The 21,464-nt window shown below is 37.2% G+C and overlaps 1 protein-coding gene across 1 annotated transcript in view; it reads right to left on the bottom strand.

Moving 5' to 3' along the window:
• The window catches only part of LOC123593820 (glutamyl aminopeptidase), an 84,963-nt gene that overhangs the window by 21,038 nt on the left and 42,461 nt on the right, over positions 1–21,464 (bottom strand). Inside the window, exons 9-11 of the mRNA XM_045470347.1 lie at positions 19,550–19,615; positions 19,266–19,417; positions 9,376–9,455 (exon numbers count right to left, since the gene is read on the bottom strand). Coding sequence (XP_045326303.1) covers positions 9,376–9,455; positions 19,266–19,417; positions 19,550–19,615 — 298 coding nt within the window. The remainder of the gene's footprint in view (positions 1–9,375; positions 9,456–19,265; positions 19,418–19,549; positions 19,616–21,464) is intronic.

The following is a 21,464-nucleotide window of genomic DNA, read 5'->3' on the forward strand; positions in this document are numbered from 1 at the left end:
TGCTTGTCAATCCTTCAATAAAAGTAAACAATGCCCAAAGACAGAGTGGTTCGTGCTTCTGGGGGTAGTCTGCATATTTCTAACCGTGATGGATGAATTACACAAAGAATATGCACTGGGCAGCCTGGGGAGGCGATAAAAATGTAAACATTTCAAAGAATACTTTATTTATTAAAATCAACATTCAAATTGATGGAAATGGCTATTGCCTAGCAGAACAATGATTTGAGCATCAGTAATGCTTTTAAAATGTCAAGAAGGCTCGCAATAGACCTGAAATCCAAATACGACATTCTTGATTTTGTAATCCATTTCATACTTGCTCTTCCAATTTTATTTATCTTTGTAAAGTCTTCTGTTTCCTTATTTCAGTTGATCACATCAATGCTTTTCAGCAATGGATTTGCCAAATGAACTCTCTTTCTAAAGTAGCATCCAGTATTTACAGAGAGCTCTAGTATATAGATTTTAGAAGCTCAGCATTGAAGGAACAGAGACTTATGTGTAAGATAAAAAAATATTCACTTAAAATAATAGCTGTGCTCTGACACGACCAGTATTTATTTGTTAGTGTTACTCCTATACTCTTTAATTCATACACTCTCTCGTTTGCATGGACAATATGCCGTGTAAGTAGTGGTGTGAGAGTAGTTAGTATATTTGAAAATTTTCAATTTTAATGTAGTGAGGATGTAGGATGTGATATCGGAAAATAGAAGATGAAGCTGGAAATAAAGTCTGGCTCTTCAAAGTACACGAGCCACGTGCCACGTGAAGGACTCCGTTTTCTGAGAGACAGAGAAGATTTTTAAGCAGGGAAATGCCATGCTCACGTCTGCTTCATAGAAAGATACCTTTGCTGGTGGTGTGAGAGAGATATTGGGAGGAGATTTAGAGTCTTCTGTAATAACGTAGGGCAAGGGGGAATAAGGGCTTACTCTGATGTGGAGGCAACGAAAAAAGAAAGGAAGTGATGCATTCAAGAGACACATCACAGGTTAAAAGCAACAGTTGGTTTTCTTACTTGATGTGGAAAGTCAGAGGAGAGGAAAGTGGCTTGCATGATTGGATAAATAATGATGTTGCCATTACGGAGTAGAGGAAGACGAGTTAGTCTGGGAGGAAAGATGATTTAAATTTTGGAAGTGTTCACGAGGGTTGGAAGATCTCCAGGATGCAGTAGTTTTTCATAATACATGAGTAAGCTCTTCAGCAAGACAATACTTTTTTTTAGGAGCGTTCAGAGGAGGTACTTGACAAATTATAAACCTTTACCTCACTCACGTAGTATTTATCTTTCTTTGTCATTCTCCCATGGACAGGTTGTTGAAAGGAAGCTAATCTTTTGGCAACCGTACACTTTGGATGTTTGGATCTGGAGGAGAGCCTCTTGCTAAGCACAGAGACATATGTTATAGGAGAAAGAGCATGAACTTTTGAGTCTGACAGATCTAGGATAAAACCCTTGCTCTGTGACTGACTAGCTGTGTGATCTTGGCCAAATCACTTGACCTCTCTGTGTCCCAGTTCACCAAAGGGAAATAGGGATAAAAATCCCTCACAGGACTGTTGTGAAGATTAAATAAGATAACATCAGTAAAGCGTTGGTCACACAGTGATTTGTCCAACAGATGGTAGCTATCCTCATTATTATGAAAGGGGATATGGCACAGTTCTATAAATAGCAAGGCAAATATAAATAACATTGAGAAGTTCCTGGCAATCCATCTAAATACTGCAGTATTTTAGTGTGCTTTATATATACCTAGTTAAGCCTGTCTCGGGTTACTGTGATTTTTCTCACTTTATAGATGAGGAAGCTGAGATCCAGGAAGTCAGTAGTGATGGACTTTCCAAGTTCATGCTACCTTCAGAACAGTTGTCAACAGCAAAAGACTGTTGGGTTGTTTAGTTGCATAGTGAAGTAAGTAGGACTAAAAATACTGGTGGCCATTCCCCATGGCACATGGAAGTCAGGGCATATGTTTCCTTTCCTTTCTCCACTTACCATTATTATTATTTTTTTTTATTTTAACAGTTGTATGTGTTCCTTACAGTTCCAAATATGTATTTGGAAGATAACAAAAAAAAGCATAATGAAGAATATAAAAATTACCCACCACTAGTTAATGTAATATTTCTACTGCATGTGTGTCGTCTATATATGTGCATAAACACGCACACAGTACACATAATGGAACCTTACTGTTTTTAGGATTTGTAATCCTTTTCATTTAAAAGTATATTTAGGGGGCGTTTGGGTGGCTCAGTCTGTTAAGCAACCGACTCTTGATTTTGGCTCAGGTCATGATCTCTTGGTTCAGTTCATGAGTTCGAGCCCCACATCGGGCTCTGCGCTGACAGCATGGAACCTGCTTGGGAGATTCTCTCTCTCCCTCCATCCTCCCTCTCTCTTTCTCCCTCTTTCTCTGCCCCTCCGTCACTCTTGCTTTCTCACTCTTTCAAAATAAATAAATAAACTTAAAAAATGTATATTGTAAACACCTTGAAATTTTGTTTTCTATGCAGAGATCCCCCACTATCAGGGGGAAAGTAATGCATTCCTGTGAAACCTTTCATAAGCTGAAATAACATAGAAGAGTGTCTCCCACTGTCTAAAAGTCTGTATAATACCACTTTGTTTCTACAAAGGATCTACGTTAGTACTTGTTTTTGCTAACTGAAAGAAATCCAAAGAGCACGTTCATTTTTATAAAAAAGTCATTACCATACCAATATAGGTCTTGTTTTAACATGAAATGGCAGAATATGAACTTTCAGAAAGCACGGAATACCTGTATGTGAAATGGAAATTTAATGGCCACATAACAACCTGTCATTCAATTTATAAATTGTCTTGTTCTGTTTCTTGCTAGTTTTATGTATAGAAGTGTTGCATGAATTCTTTCTGGGTAGGAGTTCTCTCTAGAAAATTCCCTTTTTCTTTTATTTGTCTGGATGGTGGAGAAGACAGATAATTCCTTTTTCACAATTTCATCCAGGGGCTAATTAATTTCAATCCAGATAACTTCAGTAACAGAACTCATGTAACAGTTCTTTAATACAGGCATACCTCACTTTATTGAAATTTGCTTCATTGTGCTTTGCAGATACTACCTTTTTTTTTTTTTTTTTTTTTTTTTTTTATTTTACAGATTGAAGGTTTGTGGCAACCCTCCATGGAGCAAGTCCATTGGCATCATTTTTCCAAGAGCACTTGCTCACCTGTGTCTCTGTGTCACATTGGGTAATCCTTGCAACATTTTAAACTCTTTCATTACTATATTTGTTATGGTGATCTGTGCTCAGTGATTATGACTCACTGAAAGCTCAGATAATGGTTAGTAAATGTAGCAATAAAGTATTGTTTTGATTAAGGTATATCCATTGTTTTTTAGATATAATGCTATTGCACACTTAACAGACTACAGTATAGCGTAAATGTAACTTTCATGTTACGTAGTAGGAAACCAAAAGATCTGTTTGACTTCCCTTACTGCTATATTCACTCTGTTGTGGTAGTCTAGAGCCAAACCCACAGTATCTCTGAGATGTGCAGGTATACCATTTTATATAAATAGTTATAACAAACTTTAGACAACTAGACTATCAAGCTTGTGAGAGTTTGATAATTGTAGAGAAAGAAACATTTTTCTTTAGTGATGTAAATGCTTTGTTGCATTGAACTTTATAAAAAAAATTTTTTTAACGTTTATTTATTTTTGAGACAGAGACAGAGCATGAACAGGGGAGGGGCAGAGAGAGAGGGAGACACAGAATCTGAAACAGGCTCCAGGCTCTGAGCAGTCAGCACAGAGCCTGGCGCGGGGCTCGAACTCACGGACCGCGAGATCATGACCTGAGCTGAAGTCGGACGCTTAACCAACCGAGCCACCCAGGCGCCCCTGTTGCATTGAACTTTTAAGCAAATTCTTTTTCAGCGTAAAATGACAGTTTGTGCATCACTTAATAGTAAAACAGCTGAAAAATACAAAAGTAGTAATTTTTGACTAATGACACACAATTTACACTTGGGGAGCTAAAAATTTCTAGTAGGATGCAGTATCAGAATTTAGAGTCAAGGAAGAAAGCTTTACTCTCTTAAACTAAGATTAACATGATCTATTATAAAATTGGTTGGTTATACATTTGTGGTAAAATTTTCAACAAATCACTTATTTAAGAAAATATTAATGATTGTGCTAGTAACAATGATGGGGTCCCTCCTAATCTCAGCAAGTGGCTTAAAGAATCTCCCTAAAAAGAAAGGTGTAGTTTTAATATGTAATATATAATAAATGGGAATCTAGAAAATGCAACCTGGCTACCATGATGAAGGATTATCACTGGTGATGGTTTTGTTGCTTGGAAAAAAATAATTGCAAAGAAGAGTTGGGTAGTAAAGATCTGTCAGTGTGTCTCAGTCTGCCTAGGGAAGCAGGTGCACCGTTGAGCTGATACATGTGTTTCATATCTTTAACAGATTGCCTCCTATAGAGAACAGTGTATGTGGCAGAGGTCTATTGGTGATTTACCACACTCCTCTCTTCCTCCTGGGTATACAGCTAGACTACATTTATTAGCCTCCCTTGCAGTTAGGTAGCAACATGGGACTGACATCTGGACACAAATTGTGCGCAGAAGTAATAGATGCATTTCTAGACTTGGTCCTTCCATTATCTTCCTCTGTCTTCTGGTCAGATGCAAAGACCTAGCAGAGGAGTCGAAAGTTCAGGGGGTTGGTGGGGCCATAAGAAGGAGAAAGACAGGATTTCTAAGTTATTATTTGGGAGTGAGCCACCTAGAAGAGATGGCAGGTGAGGAATACCTCCATCGGACTGTTGCATGAATAAGAAACTTTTATTGCATCAAAATAGCCTCTAAATACAATAATTAGACTCCCCTGGTTAATGCAATATATAAAGCTATCACAGCTTGATGAAATCTCTAAAATAATTGATCTACCTTAACTCTCTCTTTACTCTTATTAAGTAAACTTTCTTCCTGGAAAGAGATACCTACTTAGCTGGCATGAGTATTCTGGTTCACCTTGGCCAGTATATTTTTATTTGTATAAATTAACAAATTAGCATTCTTATATGTTTGCTTTGTGTGAATAAATCTTTCAAGATTTGGTTGACCAGGGATGAATTGATGAAACTGAGCTTTTGAATCTGCAAAACTGAATTCATAATGACTGAATCAAAATTCAAATATTCCAAGAGGCTCAGCTTGAAAGAATGAAGTCTCTCCTTCTTTCTGTTATTAAATTTTAAAAAATATACACCCATAATTATTTTGATATGAAATATACTTAAATATAACTACCATAAAATTCTAGTAATATTCTATTTATATGTAGTCAAAATTTGGCTATCTAAACCACCCAGAATGTATTCTCAGACCTGAAAGATTTATGAAAACGGCTAACACAAAGTCATTACCATCTCTTATGGCCTAGGAGAAACTTAGGCCATTACAAACACCTATCTTAAAATATTATGTTTTAGTAGGATTAGTTATCTGGTATCATGTGATGACCTTCAAGTCTTCTAAATGTTAGAAAGCAGCAGATTAAAAAGAAAAAAGGGGGTATACTACTAAATGTAGGTGCACTGACAAAATAGTAGGCAGTACTAAAGATAGAGGCATAATTAAAGTATACACATAATTAAATATACATAATTAAATATACACACGTATCCTCTAAAAGCACAGCAGTCTGAAGGCAAACAAGCCTTCATGAAGCAAGGGCTTACTAAACTCTTAGTAAGTCTTAAGTTGTGCACAGAACCTCATTGGGAATAGGGTGGTTTCCTGACCTGTCATCAAGGAGTTTGATGTATAGATTGTATCTTCAAGGAGTTTATAATTTACTTAAAAAAGAAAAGACAGAGCATATGGATGTTAAATGATATTTAAAATATAAAGCAATAATAGTAGGAATAAGGAAGGATTGATTAAACTGATTGCACAAAACATACTATAAACAGTGAGAAGAGAGATTATGCAGGGCAGGTTAGAAGAGCCTGAGAAGAGTCTGTGATAGAGGTCCTCTATAAATTACATGTTAAATTTTTTTCATGTTTAAAATATCATGTGCAACACAAATGTAAATAGAAGGCCTTGTGGGAAGTCCCAACATTGCCTGGGAAATCTCTAACTGATGAATCATCAGAGAAACCAAGAGGAGGGTGGTAGGGCTGGTAACCTGAGCTGATTGTCCATTCAGTGCACTCGGGACGTGTTTGTCATCTGTGCTCTGAGTTGAGAACTGAAGATGTCCTTAAACAGGAAACAGGAACTTATTGCATAGCCTAAAAATGGAGCAGGCACTTTGAAGTAGGAAGAGATGTCTAGTTTGCTTCTGGCTAAGTGAGCAGTCATGATTCTGAAATTTCAGATAAAGACATGTTTGTCTTCAAAGCCCTGTAAACATTAGAGCCTCTCCATTCATTCTTTCACTTATTCATTCAATAAACAATTACTGGGTGCCTGCTGAATATACAGAACAACCACAACACCAAAACCCAATAAGCTCTATTTCCTTAAGAAATATTCTATGGGGAGGGGAAAGACAGCTAAATCAATGGTTATAGCCACAAAAAAAAAAAAAAAATGTGTTCAATGTAAAGACAGAGGGATACAGTTGCTGGGAGAGCCTTCTGCCCTCACTTTCCCACTAGCATTCTCTGTCCAGAGCACAGTTCTTGTCTACACTTGGTCAATCCTATCATCCATTTAAACACTACTTCTATCACCCCTAACTCTCAGCCTAGATGTCCTTTTCTTTAGTAAACTTTCCTGAACCCCCAAATCTGGGCTGGTGCTTCCTTCAGTGAGCCCCCATGGCCACACCAGACACTTATGACACATATTTGCCTGCTGACTCGTCTGCACCTCCCCAGACAGTAAGCATGGAGAGGGTAAGGATTTTTTTCCCTTCAGCATTATCTCCATGCCTACCACTGTGTCTGGCACATAAGTGAGCTCTCAGTAAATACTTGCTTGAAAGAACTAATTAATTAATAAGGATTACATTTATTATTAATATATTTTGTCTACTAATTCATGTAAAAAATGTTTATTGTTAACTCTTCAAGTTTATTTTACAAAACACCTGAGTAAGCTTAGTTATCTGGAAATTTCACTTTTACAGAAACCTCATTCCATGAAAATGCTGTTAGCATAGACAAATTATTCATGCTTTTAAACCTGTAAACAGCAAATCAAGAAGCTGCCAAAACATTCCTCTAACCCTCAGTTAACCAATGGTAACCAACGGCAAATATATGTAGTAATATGTTAAACCAAATTCACTGAGAACTTTCCAATGGAATGGTAGCCTCATTTTGTGCTTTATCAGTGGTATTGCACATTTTAAAGTGTCTCTTTTGTCTTCTCCATTTTCCATTGACACATGCTTATGAGTAAGAAAATGGTCAAAAGGCAGATCACAAAAGATAGAGTTCAGTATTCAAGTAAACATAATCATATAAAAAATAGTAAGACAAAATGGCATTGATCTGGGAAGTCTAGAGGAATTCAGGAGGAATGTTGACCGTAACAATCAAAGTAATTGTTAGTATAAATGATCAAGAGAAAGTTTTATAGCAAAAGCAACAGAAAGGGTGCTTACCTTGACAGTAACAAAGCTGGTAGAATTTATAGTAAAAATTAAACACACACACACAAATTTATAATAAAAGTAAAAAACCCCAAAAACCTACTGCATTCACAGAAAAATTTGTACACAAACGTTTACAGCGGCATTAACAGCTAAAAAGTAGAAATAATCCAAATGCCCATCAACTGATAAATAGATAAATGAGAGGTGGTATATCGATACGATGTGAATATAATTCATCAGTAAAAAAGAATGAAGTATTGATACATGCTATGACATGGATGAACCTTGAAAACATTATTCTAAATGTAAAAAGCTAGCCATGAAATGCCACGTATATCATTTCATTATAGGAAATGTCCAAATAGGCAAATCTATACAGACAGTAGATCCATGGTTGCTTAGGGCTGGGGTATAGAAGGATAGAGGGATTGAGAGCTAAAGGGCATGGAATTTATTTTTGAGGTGATGAAAGTATTCTACACTGGACTGTGGTGATGGTTACACATACCTGTGAATGTAATAAAAAAAACACTTTAAATGGGTGAATTGCATAATATGTGAATTTTATCTCAATGAGGTTGTTTTAAAAAATCAACCTCCTGGAAATTGGATGAAAATTTACTTGTTAGGGGAAATCATACTTAATTAATAGTTTAGACTATTTTGTAGGAGCAAATATGTAAATAAAGGATAGATTATTTACTTTTATCCCTAAGAAGTCACAAGGGAGAGTCCATGCCAAATGCTTTTCTGAAACCAAACCTGCATGGGATGGGGTGAAGAAGAGTATCATTTGTCTTCTAAAAGAAATGATTTTGAAATGTAAAACAAGTACGATGGTAAAAGTATAAAAAGTAGCAATCTTCTAGGATGCCCTATTATTTTTTCAGCCATCTGAAGGAGAGAACATGAGATAAGGTCTCCTTGTTTTTATGCTACTAAATTTTTTCAAGAAAGGAAAAGACAAACCACAGGGATAGACTATAGAAACATATTTCCAGTTGATTTAAGTTAGCGTAGTAGCCACAGCTGGATTTTAACACAGGTACATACCAAGTAATTCATTTAGGGGGATGGACGGATGGATGGATGGATGGATGGACGGACGGACGGACAGATAGTTGGGAGGGAGGGAGGGAGGGAGGAAGGGAGGAAGGGAGGAAGGAAGGAAGGAAGGAAGGAAGGAAGGAAGGAAGGAAAGAAATAGATACAGATAGTGCTTTGAGCTATTGGTGACAATTTACAACTTAGAAAAGAATTTGGAGCCATTAAAAATTCTAATATTATACTGAATTGGAAAAATGATAGGTCTAATTTAATGACAGCATTTTAAGAAACCAGGCTTGGTTTTAAGAAATTCCATGACTTACTTCTCTGTTCTAAAGGAAAAATAGTAAAGTTAAGAAAGAAGGAAGAAAGGAAAGGAAGGAAGAAATGAGGAAGGGGGAAAGAAAGAAAGAAAACTTATGCATTAATCATCCAATGACTGGGTGTGTGACACTTCTCCTTTGGGCATGGGTATTTGTTATTAAGTCATGGTAAATCATTAAAAAGAATATCACAAGGTAGAAAGTTTCTCATTATTAGAGATAAGAGCTTGAATTCATTGATAAATTACTTAAGAGTTCTGTTCTAGCTGAAATTTACATTATAAGCCCCAGCTTTATTGTTGCTTCTTTACACTTACATTAGTTTAATGTGGTATATTAATGCAAAGAAGAAATAAATCAATTGATGAAATTTACCTCCTGTTTCTGACCTGTTGTAGAATGTAATACTTGATACATTATCTTCAGTCCATTTAACTGGAATATTCCATGTGTAACTAAAGTTTTTTAAAAAGGAAAATTTAACTTTTATTACTAAAAAATAAAAACATTTCCCAAATAAAAATTAAAAAGCAATAGACAAGCATATTTTCCTCATAAACGAATATCCAGTGTATAGGATACAATTAAAGCAATTAATATAACACTCTTTAGAGATGAAGATAGGCTATATAACTGCTTCCAATTTCTACAAATCTCTAAAATTTGGAACTTTGTATCAACAAATTAGCTAAGCATGATGATTATTTCAATAAAATGTGTTGAGGCTTTGGAATAAAGATATTGCATAAATGTAACTCATTATATAATAACATTGACCATTCACACACATACTTACACATAATCTAATATGGTTTGTTTCTGTCAAGGAACACAAAGCATTTTTCAAATTCGGAAGACAATCTTAAAATGCCACAAAGGAAATAACACATTTTAGAAATTATGTTGAAATTCAAATTGTAGCACCGCCATCATCCCTTAAAGATTCTCATGCTCTTCAAATATCTCCTATTTTACATATGAATCAAGTGTGCTGCAAAGGAACAATTATCAGACAAACATGTTTCAGGGTTTCTTGGTGTTCTCTTTAGTTACTTAATATTTTCTTGGGGAGCAGGGTGAAGAGGTTATTTTTGTCCTTTGGTTCCATATATACTCAACGTTTTATTTTATTTAAAAAAAATTTTTTTAAATTTATTTTTGAGAGACAAAGTGAGGCAGAACACAAGCAGGGGAAGGCCAGAGAGAGAAGGAGACACAGAATCTGAAGCAGGCTCCAGGCTCTGAGGAAGCGGTCAGCACAGAGCCTGATGCGGGGCTCAAACCCACAAACCGTGAGACCATGACCTGAACCGAAGTCGGTCACTTAACCAACTGAGCCACCCAGGCACCCCTACACATAACATTTTATTATTGAAATATCATAAAAGAGGTCTTAAAGTTTTTTGATTGTTCTCATATTATGTACCATCAATCAGAAAATACAACAGATCTAGAAAGAAGATGAATGTGTGTTTGGATTTGCTTACCAACTCAAAGTTCACCTTGTTTTTCTACATCTGTGATCATTCAAGTCTCTAACAGAGAATGGGGAATGATACTTCTTTTCAATTTATAATAAAATTTATGTAATTCAGGGAGAACACATTTTGCCATCTCCAAGAAAGAAGTAATCCTTTGTTTTATAACTGTTGAAATGTTTTATGGGATTGAGTTGTCACTAGCTTTCCTTGAGGATTTTATGGCTGTGAAATGTTTTGGGTTAGCAGTTCCATAGAACCCACGCATAAATTGTTTCTTGGGTCATGTAGCAAAGATTGTCCCCTTGAATCCCTTTGTCATTTTTGTACACCCTAGATTCCAATGTGCTCTCCTAGCCAACAGCCAAGCACCTGGGGCTGTCTGTCAGAGAACTGCCCTCTAGCTGCCAGAAGTTCTTTGAAATTTACATTCGTGGATGCAGCCCTTCGCTAATGATGGATGGCAGGAGAATCTTCTTCGCCCCATCTGTCAGGACCCCTCTATAACAGCATCTCCACAACTTCCCCATAGGGTAGCTATCCTCTACAGCACCTGCTTGATATTTCACTTTTGCTGCTTGACCTCTCACTGCCCACTCCTTTCCCAGTCTTTCCTAGAAACACTTCCTGAGGAGTAGCTTTCACTTGAATCATCACCTCAGCATCTGCTTTTAGGGAAGTCAACCTAAAAGTGATCCCTTGTAGCTTCTCAACAGATAGACAAAGAAGCATTTGGTAAAAATCACACCCTACCTACATGTTTCGCCCTTCCACCACTCTTCTGTTTTGGTGTTGCCACATAAATGAACATTTCTTTCCCTCCCGTTCCCCATTGCCGACCTGACTGAAAGAACAGAGTGCGCAAGTGTCTGGATGCCCTGTGTGCACAGTCAAGACTTCACATTTTGACTACCTCCTGTAAAACATGGTCTCTGAGATGACACTGTGCCCAAAAGCGGGCATAAAATACACTACTAAGTTATGTACAAACGTTGCTCTGAAGTCTGTAAGAGAATCATAAGACTAAAAGGATTGAGGGTTGAGGCTTTATGATTTTACAGTTTTAGAATCACTTACAGGATCTAATGCAATCTGAGTAAAATAATAGATTTGAGTACAAAATGTCAAGAAATGAAAATTACATAAACGGAATGATGGGAGTCTCCTACAGGACATCTAAAATTTAGGAGGATCAGATTTCATTTTGAAAGGTACAATTTACTTTTTTGTATCTAACAAGATCTAATTTTCACTAAAGAAACTGCCTTTGCCCCCAAATAACATACCTACTCCCATCTTCCCCCTGTTAACGCTGAGTGGACTGCCAGAGACATGTAAGCTTGCCTGATGCTTGAGGCCGTAGTGTTAAAACAATAACTCACACATGTGTGTAAGTTTATAAAGATTATAAAGTTTCTCATAAAAATTCCCTCATCTTGAAATATTTAAGCAGTGAGAAAAGGGAGAGGGCCATTCAGTTTATAGTACAGCTTATTCAACCACATTTTTTACTGGACAGGAATATATCTGAACATAGAGTCAGGTGAACACTAGGGTTGGAGAAAAAGCTAATTACCTTCTGGGGGGATGAGGGCATATGTTATGATCTAGTTTTTTAACCAAGTGAAAAATCATGAAGGATCACTTTTGATAGAATGTCATTTTCTCTCCTATTTGTTCAGGAGCTATTATAGATTTTTAACAAATGTTCTCAACAGCATAGCACATAAGGTTTTTCCTATGCATATATAACTTTTTTTATTTACAAAAATGGATCAAGTAGATTGACTTTATAATAAGTGATCACTAAAAATCATGCATCTGTGAATCTAAATAAAAAACAGTATCTGAAGGTAGAAATTAAAGAAGGTAGAGAAAAGTGTGAATGTTAATATAGTTCCATGTTCTAAATCTTGATGAATACAATTTAAAGATTTATTATAACTCAAAAAGTGAAGACTTGATAAAATATTCATTTCATTTACTTGCTAATAAATTTTTGTGTTTGTGTGGAGAGAAATCCATAACCAAGGAGTAGTTTAAAAAATGCAATCCTACCGTTTTAAAAACAGTGTTGGGTATGTCTTTGGCTTAACAAATCAGTACATACATATGTCAGAAGAGAACAATTCCTATGAAGCTTTCCTAGTGGAAGTTTGTTTCTCCAGAAAGAAAAAAATTTTTTTAATTTTAATATACAAAGGCTATTAAATAGCATATTAAATATGGCCCATCTAATTTGCTAGAACATAAAACAGTAACTATAAAATAAACAGTTTATAGTTAACAGAATGATCACAAGTCATTATGTTGATTTTTGTAACTGAATTATCACCTAAGTCAGATCTAGGTTTCAATTCATTCATATATTATGAAGAGGAAAGAGTGAAAACAAAGCTTTTCTAGCCTAATCTTTCCTTTCCAAAATAAAGAAAAGATAAAGAAGTTTATACTGACACTCTCTGACTAATCTCACTTGGTCTAGGAACTCAAATTTCTTTTGTTTTGGCATGAACTATTAATTTTTGGCATTTGCATACAGCAAGATACCCAGTCACTCTGAATTTCATTTATTGTGACTATCTGACTATCTGACACTTCCAGAAGCAGAGTCTGATAATGGGCCTCAACAAGGTGAGCACCACTGGCTTTCTTGATATTCTTCCAGTTCAGGTGCCAGCCAAGATCTTCAAAGTAGTTACTTTATTTTTTAATTTTTTTCAAAGTAGTTAGTTTAATAATACTGGGTGCTCTTCATTTTCTGATGCCTTGTACAGAAAGTCCAATTTGAATTTTGACACTTTGAATTTCTGGAAACACCCGAGTGTGTTATTTATTAGTGTGACTTAATTTTCAAAGCCCTGAATCAGAAGCCAGAAAATAGGTTCTGTTACCCACCATATACAGTACGTGTCATAAGTGTGTCTCTACAGATCTTTCAGTTCTCTAGAAATTTGGTTAGACCACTGTGGAACAAGATGAGAACAGTATTCTAAAATGGGATTCTTGCCTGTAAATTCATCCAATTCAGTTCCCTGCATAGTGTTTACTCTTTAATGAGAAATTGTAGCTCAACCCAATCTTTGGAACATTTGCCACACCCCTCCAGCCCATGCCCACTCTGCTAAAGCAGACCCCATCTTCTGAATCATCTCCCACGTGAGTCACTTGCTACAATTATCATAGTAACTGGTCTTCCTGCTTCCACTCTTGCCCTGCTCTGATCTATTCTCTGTAACGCAGCCAAAGGGGAACTTTGAAAAACGTAGAGGTGATCCTACCAATTCTCTCTCTCTGAAGTCCTTAAAGTTGCACACTATTGTTCAAAATCTTCAGTGTGGTCTGCGTGCCTGGCCCCTGCCTCTCTCACCACTGTGCCCAGTGTCTGTCTGCTGTTCAGTTTCTTGGAGCCAGACTGCCCATGTTGAAACCAGAGTTCCATCACTTATACTCTTCGTGCCCTTATGTAAGTTATCTAATAAGTTTCAGTCATTTGTCAATTTCCCCACCTGTTATAATAATAAAATACTCTAAAGTGCTTAAAGTAGGGCCAGCTACTTAGTAAATACTTAGTAAGCATTGCATATTATACGTGTAATGCTACTCCCCGCCCCCGCCCCCTCCCCGGCCCAGGGCCTTCCTACATGTTGTAGTTTCTCTTTTGAACATCCCCCATGGTCATCCCCTCATATCAATTTACTTAGCTTAAATATCACTTCTTCAAGAAAGTCTTCTGTGCCCTTGCCTATTCAAGCACACCTCCTGACCCATTAATTCAGGCTCAGTCTATCCATGGATACACATGACAGGAGACAGTAATTACTCCCCAATGGAAGCTTGTTTCACAAGAGAGAAATATTTTTTTAAGTCTTCATATCTAAATAGTCTCTAGCAGTATTAAATTTGGCCAGTATAATTTATTAGAACATAAAACAGTAACTGTAAAAGAACCAGCTTATAGTTATTCTGGGACACCTTTGTCACACCCTGTAAGTCTCCTTCCTCATGTTATCTTAATTGCTACTGAATAACTGCTCTTGTGATGATTTATATATAAGTAACTTTTTGTGTATAAGATCAATGAGACTATTAAAGAGGAGATAAAGAGGGCAAAGGGCCTTTTCGGTGGAAATTGGGCACTGAAGATTAGAGACCAGCTGAAAGTGACCGTGGGTGCAAAAGTCTCTCTACCCAAACCAAGTATTCAGAAGTTCAAAGATGGGACAATAAAAATTGGCATGGGCGATGAACCTGTTGTGGTAATCGTTTCACAATACACATAAATCAAGCCATCGTGTTGTACATCTTAAACTGATACATGACATCTGTCAATTGTTTGTCAATGATATTGGGGGAAAAACTGGCAAGGGTGACATTGGAATGATTTCCAGGGAACTAGTGCTACACAGTGCTGTTCCCATTTATCAGGATGCTGTCTAGGAGCAGGCTCTTCTGGGTAATGGGGGGCTGAGATGACATCCCCAAAGTGGTAAACCCAGGTTTTTGTGGCCAGCCCCATACCAGAGCTCCAGAGATCCTGATTTCATTCTCTTCTGTTGGGAGAGATTGGCATCCCAGAAATGTATACAAAAACAACCAATTATACAGAAATGGACATAATATTAAGACTTTTTATACAAGCCATATTCATAGAAGTGTGGTAAGTGTGAAATATTTGGCTGTTTGCACATTTTGTCAGCTTGTACAATATTTGTAGAATCATTCCAATTTCACCCTTGCCAATTTCTAAAAGGCTGGCAAACCGGAGAGAAATAACATACTGTATTTATAATTTTAACTGAAATTCTTAGGCTACCTTAACTCAGTAGTCATGTTTAAACGTCTTGAAAACTCTGAGTTTGTAAAGTTAAAGGTTTGATTCTTAATATGTTGAAAATGCTCAATAAATTTGGTATACAGTATGAATTTTCATTACATTCATAAAAAAATATATAGGAATGTTTTTTAAATTTGATTTATAAATCTGTGTCTTTAGCTGTTTGTATTTTGAAATTATAAATGGGATTTAATAAAATTTTAAGTAGTGATGTTCATAAGTTACTTATAAATGATATATGCAAGAGAATTTGATTGAGTTTATAATTGCTGTTTAAATATTCAGGAGAACTTCATTTGTGCAGTTTGTAAATAAAAAACATTCTTAGCAAAAACTAGAAGAACTGCTATTGGAAGCCAGTCTCCTTTTCTACCCTTCCCACAGCCCAGCCCCTCTTGGAAACATCCCCTTTTAAAAATGCTTCTGGGGGCGCCTGGGTGGCTCAGTCGGTTGAGCGTCCGACTTCAGCTCAGGTCACGATCTCGCGGTCCGTGAGTTCGAGCCCCGCATCAGGCTCTGGGCTGATGGCTCAGAGCCTGGAGCCTGCTTCCGATTCTGTGTCTCCCTCTTTCTCTGCCCTCCCCCGTTCATGCTCTGTCTCTCTCTGTCTCAAAAATAAATAAATGTTAAAAAAAAATTTTTTTTTTTAAATGCTTCTGGGGTGCCTGGGTGGCTCAGTCAGTTAAGCGTCCAGCTCTTGATGTGGCTCAGGTCATAATCTCACGGTTCATGGGTTTGAGCTCCGCATCAGGCTCTGCACCGACAATGCAGGGCCTGCTTGGGATTCTCTCTCTCTCTCTGCCCCTCCTCTGCTCACGTTCTCCCTCTCTTTTTCTCTCTCTCAAACAAATAAATAAAACTTAAAACAAATTTAAAATGCTTCTGGATTGGGGCGCCTGGGTGGTGCAATCGGTTAAGCGTCCGACGTCAGCCAGGTCACGATCTGGCGGTCCGTGAGTTCGAGCCCTGCGTCGGGCTCTGGGCTGATGGCTCAGAACCTGGAGCCTGTTTCCGATTCTGTGTCTCCCTCTCTCTCTGCCCCTCCCCTGTTCATGCTCTGTCTCTCTCTGTCCCAAAAATAAATAAACGTTGAAAAAAAAAATTAAAAAAAATATAATAAAATGCTTCTGGATTTAATTCTTCTGACGTCTAATTCTATAACTCTAAATAGCTTTTTAAATTTTTTTTCAGATAGTATTTATTAACTCATCCATGCAAGAGAGTGATTTAGTTAACTTACACTGCTTTCTCTTCCATTTGCCCTTTAACAGTCAAAATTTAGGGAAGTAAAATTATTAGACTTTCTCTAGGTTATAATTGTTCCTTTACGGTAGTGGAATCATGTTGCCATTTCCTGTTTCATAAATGTCAGTGTTGCTACTCTCTCCCAACTGTAAAATAGGAGCAAAATCTCCTACTTTACAATGAGGAGAAACTGCAGGATATCCTATGGAGTTCTGGTAAACAAACAACTGGCTCTTGGAGGACCGGGGGAGCAGAATGCAGTATTTGCTAGTTTCCATTAATTCAGTGATGGATTTCAAGCTACCAGCATAATGGTGCTGAGTTGGGATTCGAGTCAGCACCAGCCCACCACTGAATTACTATCCTGACACTTTCTGCCGCCTTTCCTTCCTCTTCCACCTCATTTTCTCTGCCAGCCTTTTTTTTTTTTCTTGTTACAATGTTAAGACTGTTTATATTTACAATCTACTCTGCCACTGTAACACAAGTTTTACATGTTGTTCATTGTTGATTATAAAAGTTAAAAGCCAACAAGTAACATTTTTGAAATTATACTGTTGTATACGTATGGTTGTCCAAGAGGTGGGTTGGAGTTACATTTCTTTCTCTATGGGCTGATATCTTGGCCCCCTGAGTCACTTAAATAAAAATTTACCCTAACAGCCTGACATAAGAGTCAAAAGGACTCCTTTTTATTGTATGGATTGTCAGTGGCATAAAATTATTCTACTGGTTTACATTCTTGGATCACAATTTTTACATACAGCCTTGATTTGGTTTCTCTAGTTTTCTTCTTTACAGTTGCCCAACTGATGGGCATTCACAAACTCATAATCTCACCGTTTTCTCAACCATACTTGCTTTCTCATGGCAATCACCTACCTGAACCCAGCATCCTGCTCTTATGCATGGCACTGCGAGCCCCCTGGGTCGCTATTGGCCAGCATTTCTTTTCATGACTTTCCTCTGTTGGATACAATGTTTCCTGGATGTGTTTCTTCTCTTTCTGATTTTGCGCATTTTTTCTCTTCTTCCTCCCCTGGGATGTACGTAGCCTTAGTAACTTTCTAAAAAGTGCTGTGTGGAAAGCATTTTCTGGAGTTGCATGTCTGAAAATGTCCTTGGTGTTCATTTGCATTTGGTTTAGTTTGGGAAGAGAATTAGAAGTTGAAGATATTTTTTGCTACAGCCATTTTAGATGATTGTTGCATTTTCTTCTTGCATTCAAGAAGACCTGTGGACAGGTCTAATGTCACTCTAACTCATGTATCCTTGTTTTCTGGAATTTCATGAGAATGTAGCTAGGTTTTTTTTTTTTTTTTTTTTTTTTTTTTTCCTTTTTGAACTGTGACCTCAACGGGGCTTTGTAATCAGAATCCTTGTGTCCTTTATTATTTGCCCCTCAAGTTTCTCTGTTTCCTTTTTTGAGAGACGTCTGTTAGTTGGGTGCTGGACATTCAATATTTGTCTTCTCTTTCATATTTGTCAGTTCTCTGCGTTTGCCCTATAACTATAGAGAATTCCCCAAATTTCTTGCCACTTGGTCTATTAATTCTTTGACAACCACAAATTTAATCTTTCAGAGCAATTCTATATTCCAAGTTTGTTTTTTCAAAGATACTCTGCTCTGAGCTAATGAGTGTTAGTAGCTTCTTTGATCTCTGAATGTATTTCATAAATTTATTTTCTATTTCCTCAATTTTGTTCTTACAGTGACAGGTTTTTGTTTGTTCAACCTTTTATGCTTTTAGATTTTTTTATGTGTCTTGTGATGTTAATTGCCCATTCATATTTCGGGAAGAAGGACTAAATTAATTATTCTTGGTGTCCTGTATGTAACCCCTCTGCTTTTGAGGGGGAAGGTATATTTTTGAAACAGCCTTTTCCTCTGGACAGAAGTCTGACTGGGAGCTCTGAGCATGTATGCAGGGAGCTGGCAGTTCCAGCCCACCCATCCTACAAATGCCATTGGAAGGAAAGCTGTATTCTGGGCATCCTAACCAAGTGGAAATATTTAGTTCTCCTCCACTGTTTTAGTCCATTTATTTGCGGGGGGGTGGGAGGGTGGGGGAGGTAGGGCAGGGGGTAGAGTCTTTGGATTTTTGCCTTGGGTCATTGCCAGACTTTTGGCAGACTTCTAAGAGCTCCAAACAGAGGAAAGGTTGTTAGTAGATGACGGGAAAGTGGAGTGGGGGTGTGTCTGACTGGCACAATTGTCCTGAGTCTAGACTTCAAATTAATTGTCCTATTTTCAGCCTCACTTCTCACTCCTGTGCTCCACTCTTCATGCTGACAGCCCGGAGCCTGTCTAGGGATAGGGAAGATGTTTCCACCTCTACAGCAAGTCCCTTTTTATCTGGCTTCATCTTCTTCAGTTTGTTTGTTTTCTATCACTATTTCTCCTTCTGGCTTTCCTTCTAGAATCTATATAGCCCCTCCTCTTTCTTTCTCTTATGAGTTTATTTCTTTTAGCACTTCTTTATTCGGTGATTTCTGGGAAGAACAGGACTTGGAGGCATGTGTTCAGTCCACCATCTTGAACCTGGAGACCATGGACCTATGTTTGAATGCTTTTGGTTCCCTAAAGACATTGTGCTTTAATATTATCATCTATCAATCACGTACTGGAGACTAAGATCTAAGCCAGTGGTCAGTATTTCCATCAAATTTCTGCTTTTTTCTTCAAATGCATTTTAGATCCTTACCCAAGAGCTGAATGTGGCTCAGAAGAATTCGCTTTTGAGTCCAACAGAAAACGTTTCTGTGTGATGTTCCTCATATCTTTCACATTAAGTACAGGATAACCCATCTGTTTGGTCCATGTGTCCATTACTTCTTTCACTGGTAAATTACTTGCCTGATATTAAAAAAAAAAAAAACGAGGAATAATTAACAAATTAGGGAAAATAAAAGGATAGAATAATCAGATCAAGAAATGATTGATAAATCATATGTTAATCAAAGAAATACTTGGGGATAGTCTCCATACCTGTTCGAGTGCTCTCCAAAAATGCTCAGTTTTTGCATTCCCAAATTTGTGTTTTTTCAAGTAAATCTGTATGTGAAAGATAACAAGTATTTTAGAAATCAATCAAAGTATGCTTTTCTCATACTTCCACACATGAGCTGAATCTATCAACATATTTCACCCTAATGTATAATATGGCAAGTGTACCTGCAACAAAAATCAAATGACACACGGCATGCAAAACATTTTGTAACCTATAAGAACGGCAAATAATTTATTTGTAAAGCACAAGGAATATTTTTCCTTATTAATGATGTAGCTTGGTTTTTAAATTTTTTTTTCATTTTTTATTTTAGAGAAACATACAGTGTGCAAGCAGAGGAGAGGGACAAAAGGAGAGGCAGAGAGAGAGAGAGAGAGAGAGAGAGAGAGAGGGAGGGAGGGAGGGAGGGGGTCTTAAGTAGGCTCAACGCTGAGTGTGGAGCCAGACGCAGAGCTTAATCCCATGACCCTGGGATCATGACCTGAGCTGAAATCAAAAGTCAGATGCTCACCCGACTGAGCCACCCAGGAACCCCAGCTTGTTCTTTTTTAATAGTCTAATGGGCTTGTGCACAGGAAAGGAAAAGCTTAATTTTTTTTCAGGACAAGAAATATGAGATACTTAAGGGCAGTCAAGTGTTCAGTAAATAGTCAACAGTCCATAACATTTGTGATCCAATATGAAGAAAGACCCATAATTCTATGATCTTGTTAGAGCTGTCAACCTGTCACCACTGGCTACATCCCTTACCTTCATTTATTAGTGATGTTTTCTCATCTCAGACACTAGATGACCCCACCACACATGAATGACTGAGGCAATATGCAAAATATGCAAAGATAAAACAGGTGAGCTTGTCTCTAAGCCAGGGCTCAGCAAAAAAAAAAATTTTTTTTTGTAAAAAGCTATATAGTAAAGGTTTTAAGGTTTGTGGGCTCTATAATGCCTGTCACAACTACTCAACTCTGCCTCTGTAGCACAAAAGTATCCATAGATAATGTATAAATGAATAACCAATAAAACATTATTTATGCATTCTGATATTTGAATTTCATGTAACTTTCATGTGTCATAAAATATTGTTATTCTTGTGATTTTTCAACAGTTCAAAGTTGTAGAAATGATTTTGTTTGCAGACCTTAGAAAATGGAGTGGTGGGCCAGATTTGGCCTGCAAGTCGCTGTTGGTAGACTCCTGCTTTAAGGAAATGGATATACAACCTTTTGAACAGTAAGAATAATAATGATGATCCTGATCATGAATAAATTTGGGAAATTATTCGCTTTAAAGAATGTCTTTACTCTTTAAATGGCTTTAAAATATGAATTATTTTTAACTAGAAAGCTCTCCCCTTTAACGATTTTGTTCACAGAATCTCTCTATATGTGAGTTTTCAGATCCAATGTGGTAGGTCCCTAAAAAAAAATCCCCACTTTTCTCCTAGTCTCATAATTGGATGCCACTTATGCCACTTCTCCTCTGTTGCTGTCAGGAATTGTCCCATGTAATAGGAACATCTTTGGGGCACCTGGGTGGCTCAGTCGGCTGAGCATCTGACTCTTGATTTCAGCTCAGGTCATGATCTCATGGCTGTGGGATGGAGACCTGCACTGGACTCTATGCTGGCTGTGCAGAGCCTGCTTGGGATTCTCTCTCTCCCTCTCCCTCTGCCCCGCCCCTGCTCACGTCACTCTCTTTCAAAAAATAAAATTAAAGAAAATAAAATAAAATAGCATCACTTTCTTAAGTGTTTCTTGAGCCTTCAAAGAATAACAAGTGGTTGACTTCGCACATGACATTTTCACTCAAAGTGACTATAATTTTCAGGAGGTGCTGTGCCTAAGTCACATTGTCGTCTAAATTCCTTTCTTTTCAGGCATAGAGAGATAAAAC

Source organism: Leopardus geoffroyi, chromosome B1 (assembly GCF_018350155.1).
Source record: "Leopardus geoffroyi isolate Oge1 chromosome B1, O.geoffroyi_Oge1_pat1.0, whole genome shotgun sequence".
In the NCBI taxonomy this organism is placed as follows: domain Eukaryota; kingdom Metazoa; phylum Chordata; class Mammalia; order Carnivora; family Felidae; genus Leopardus; species Leopardus geoffroyi.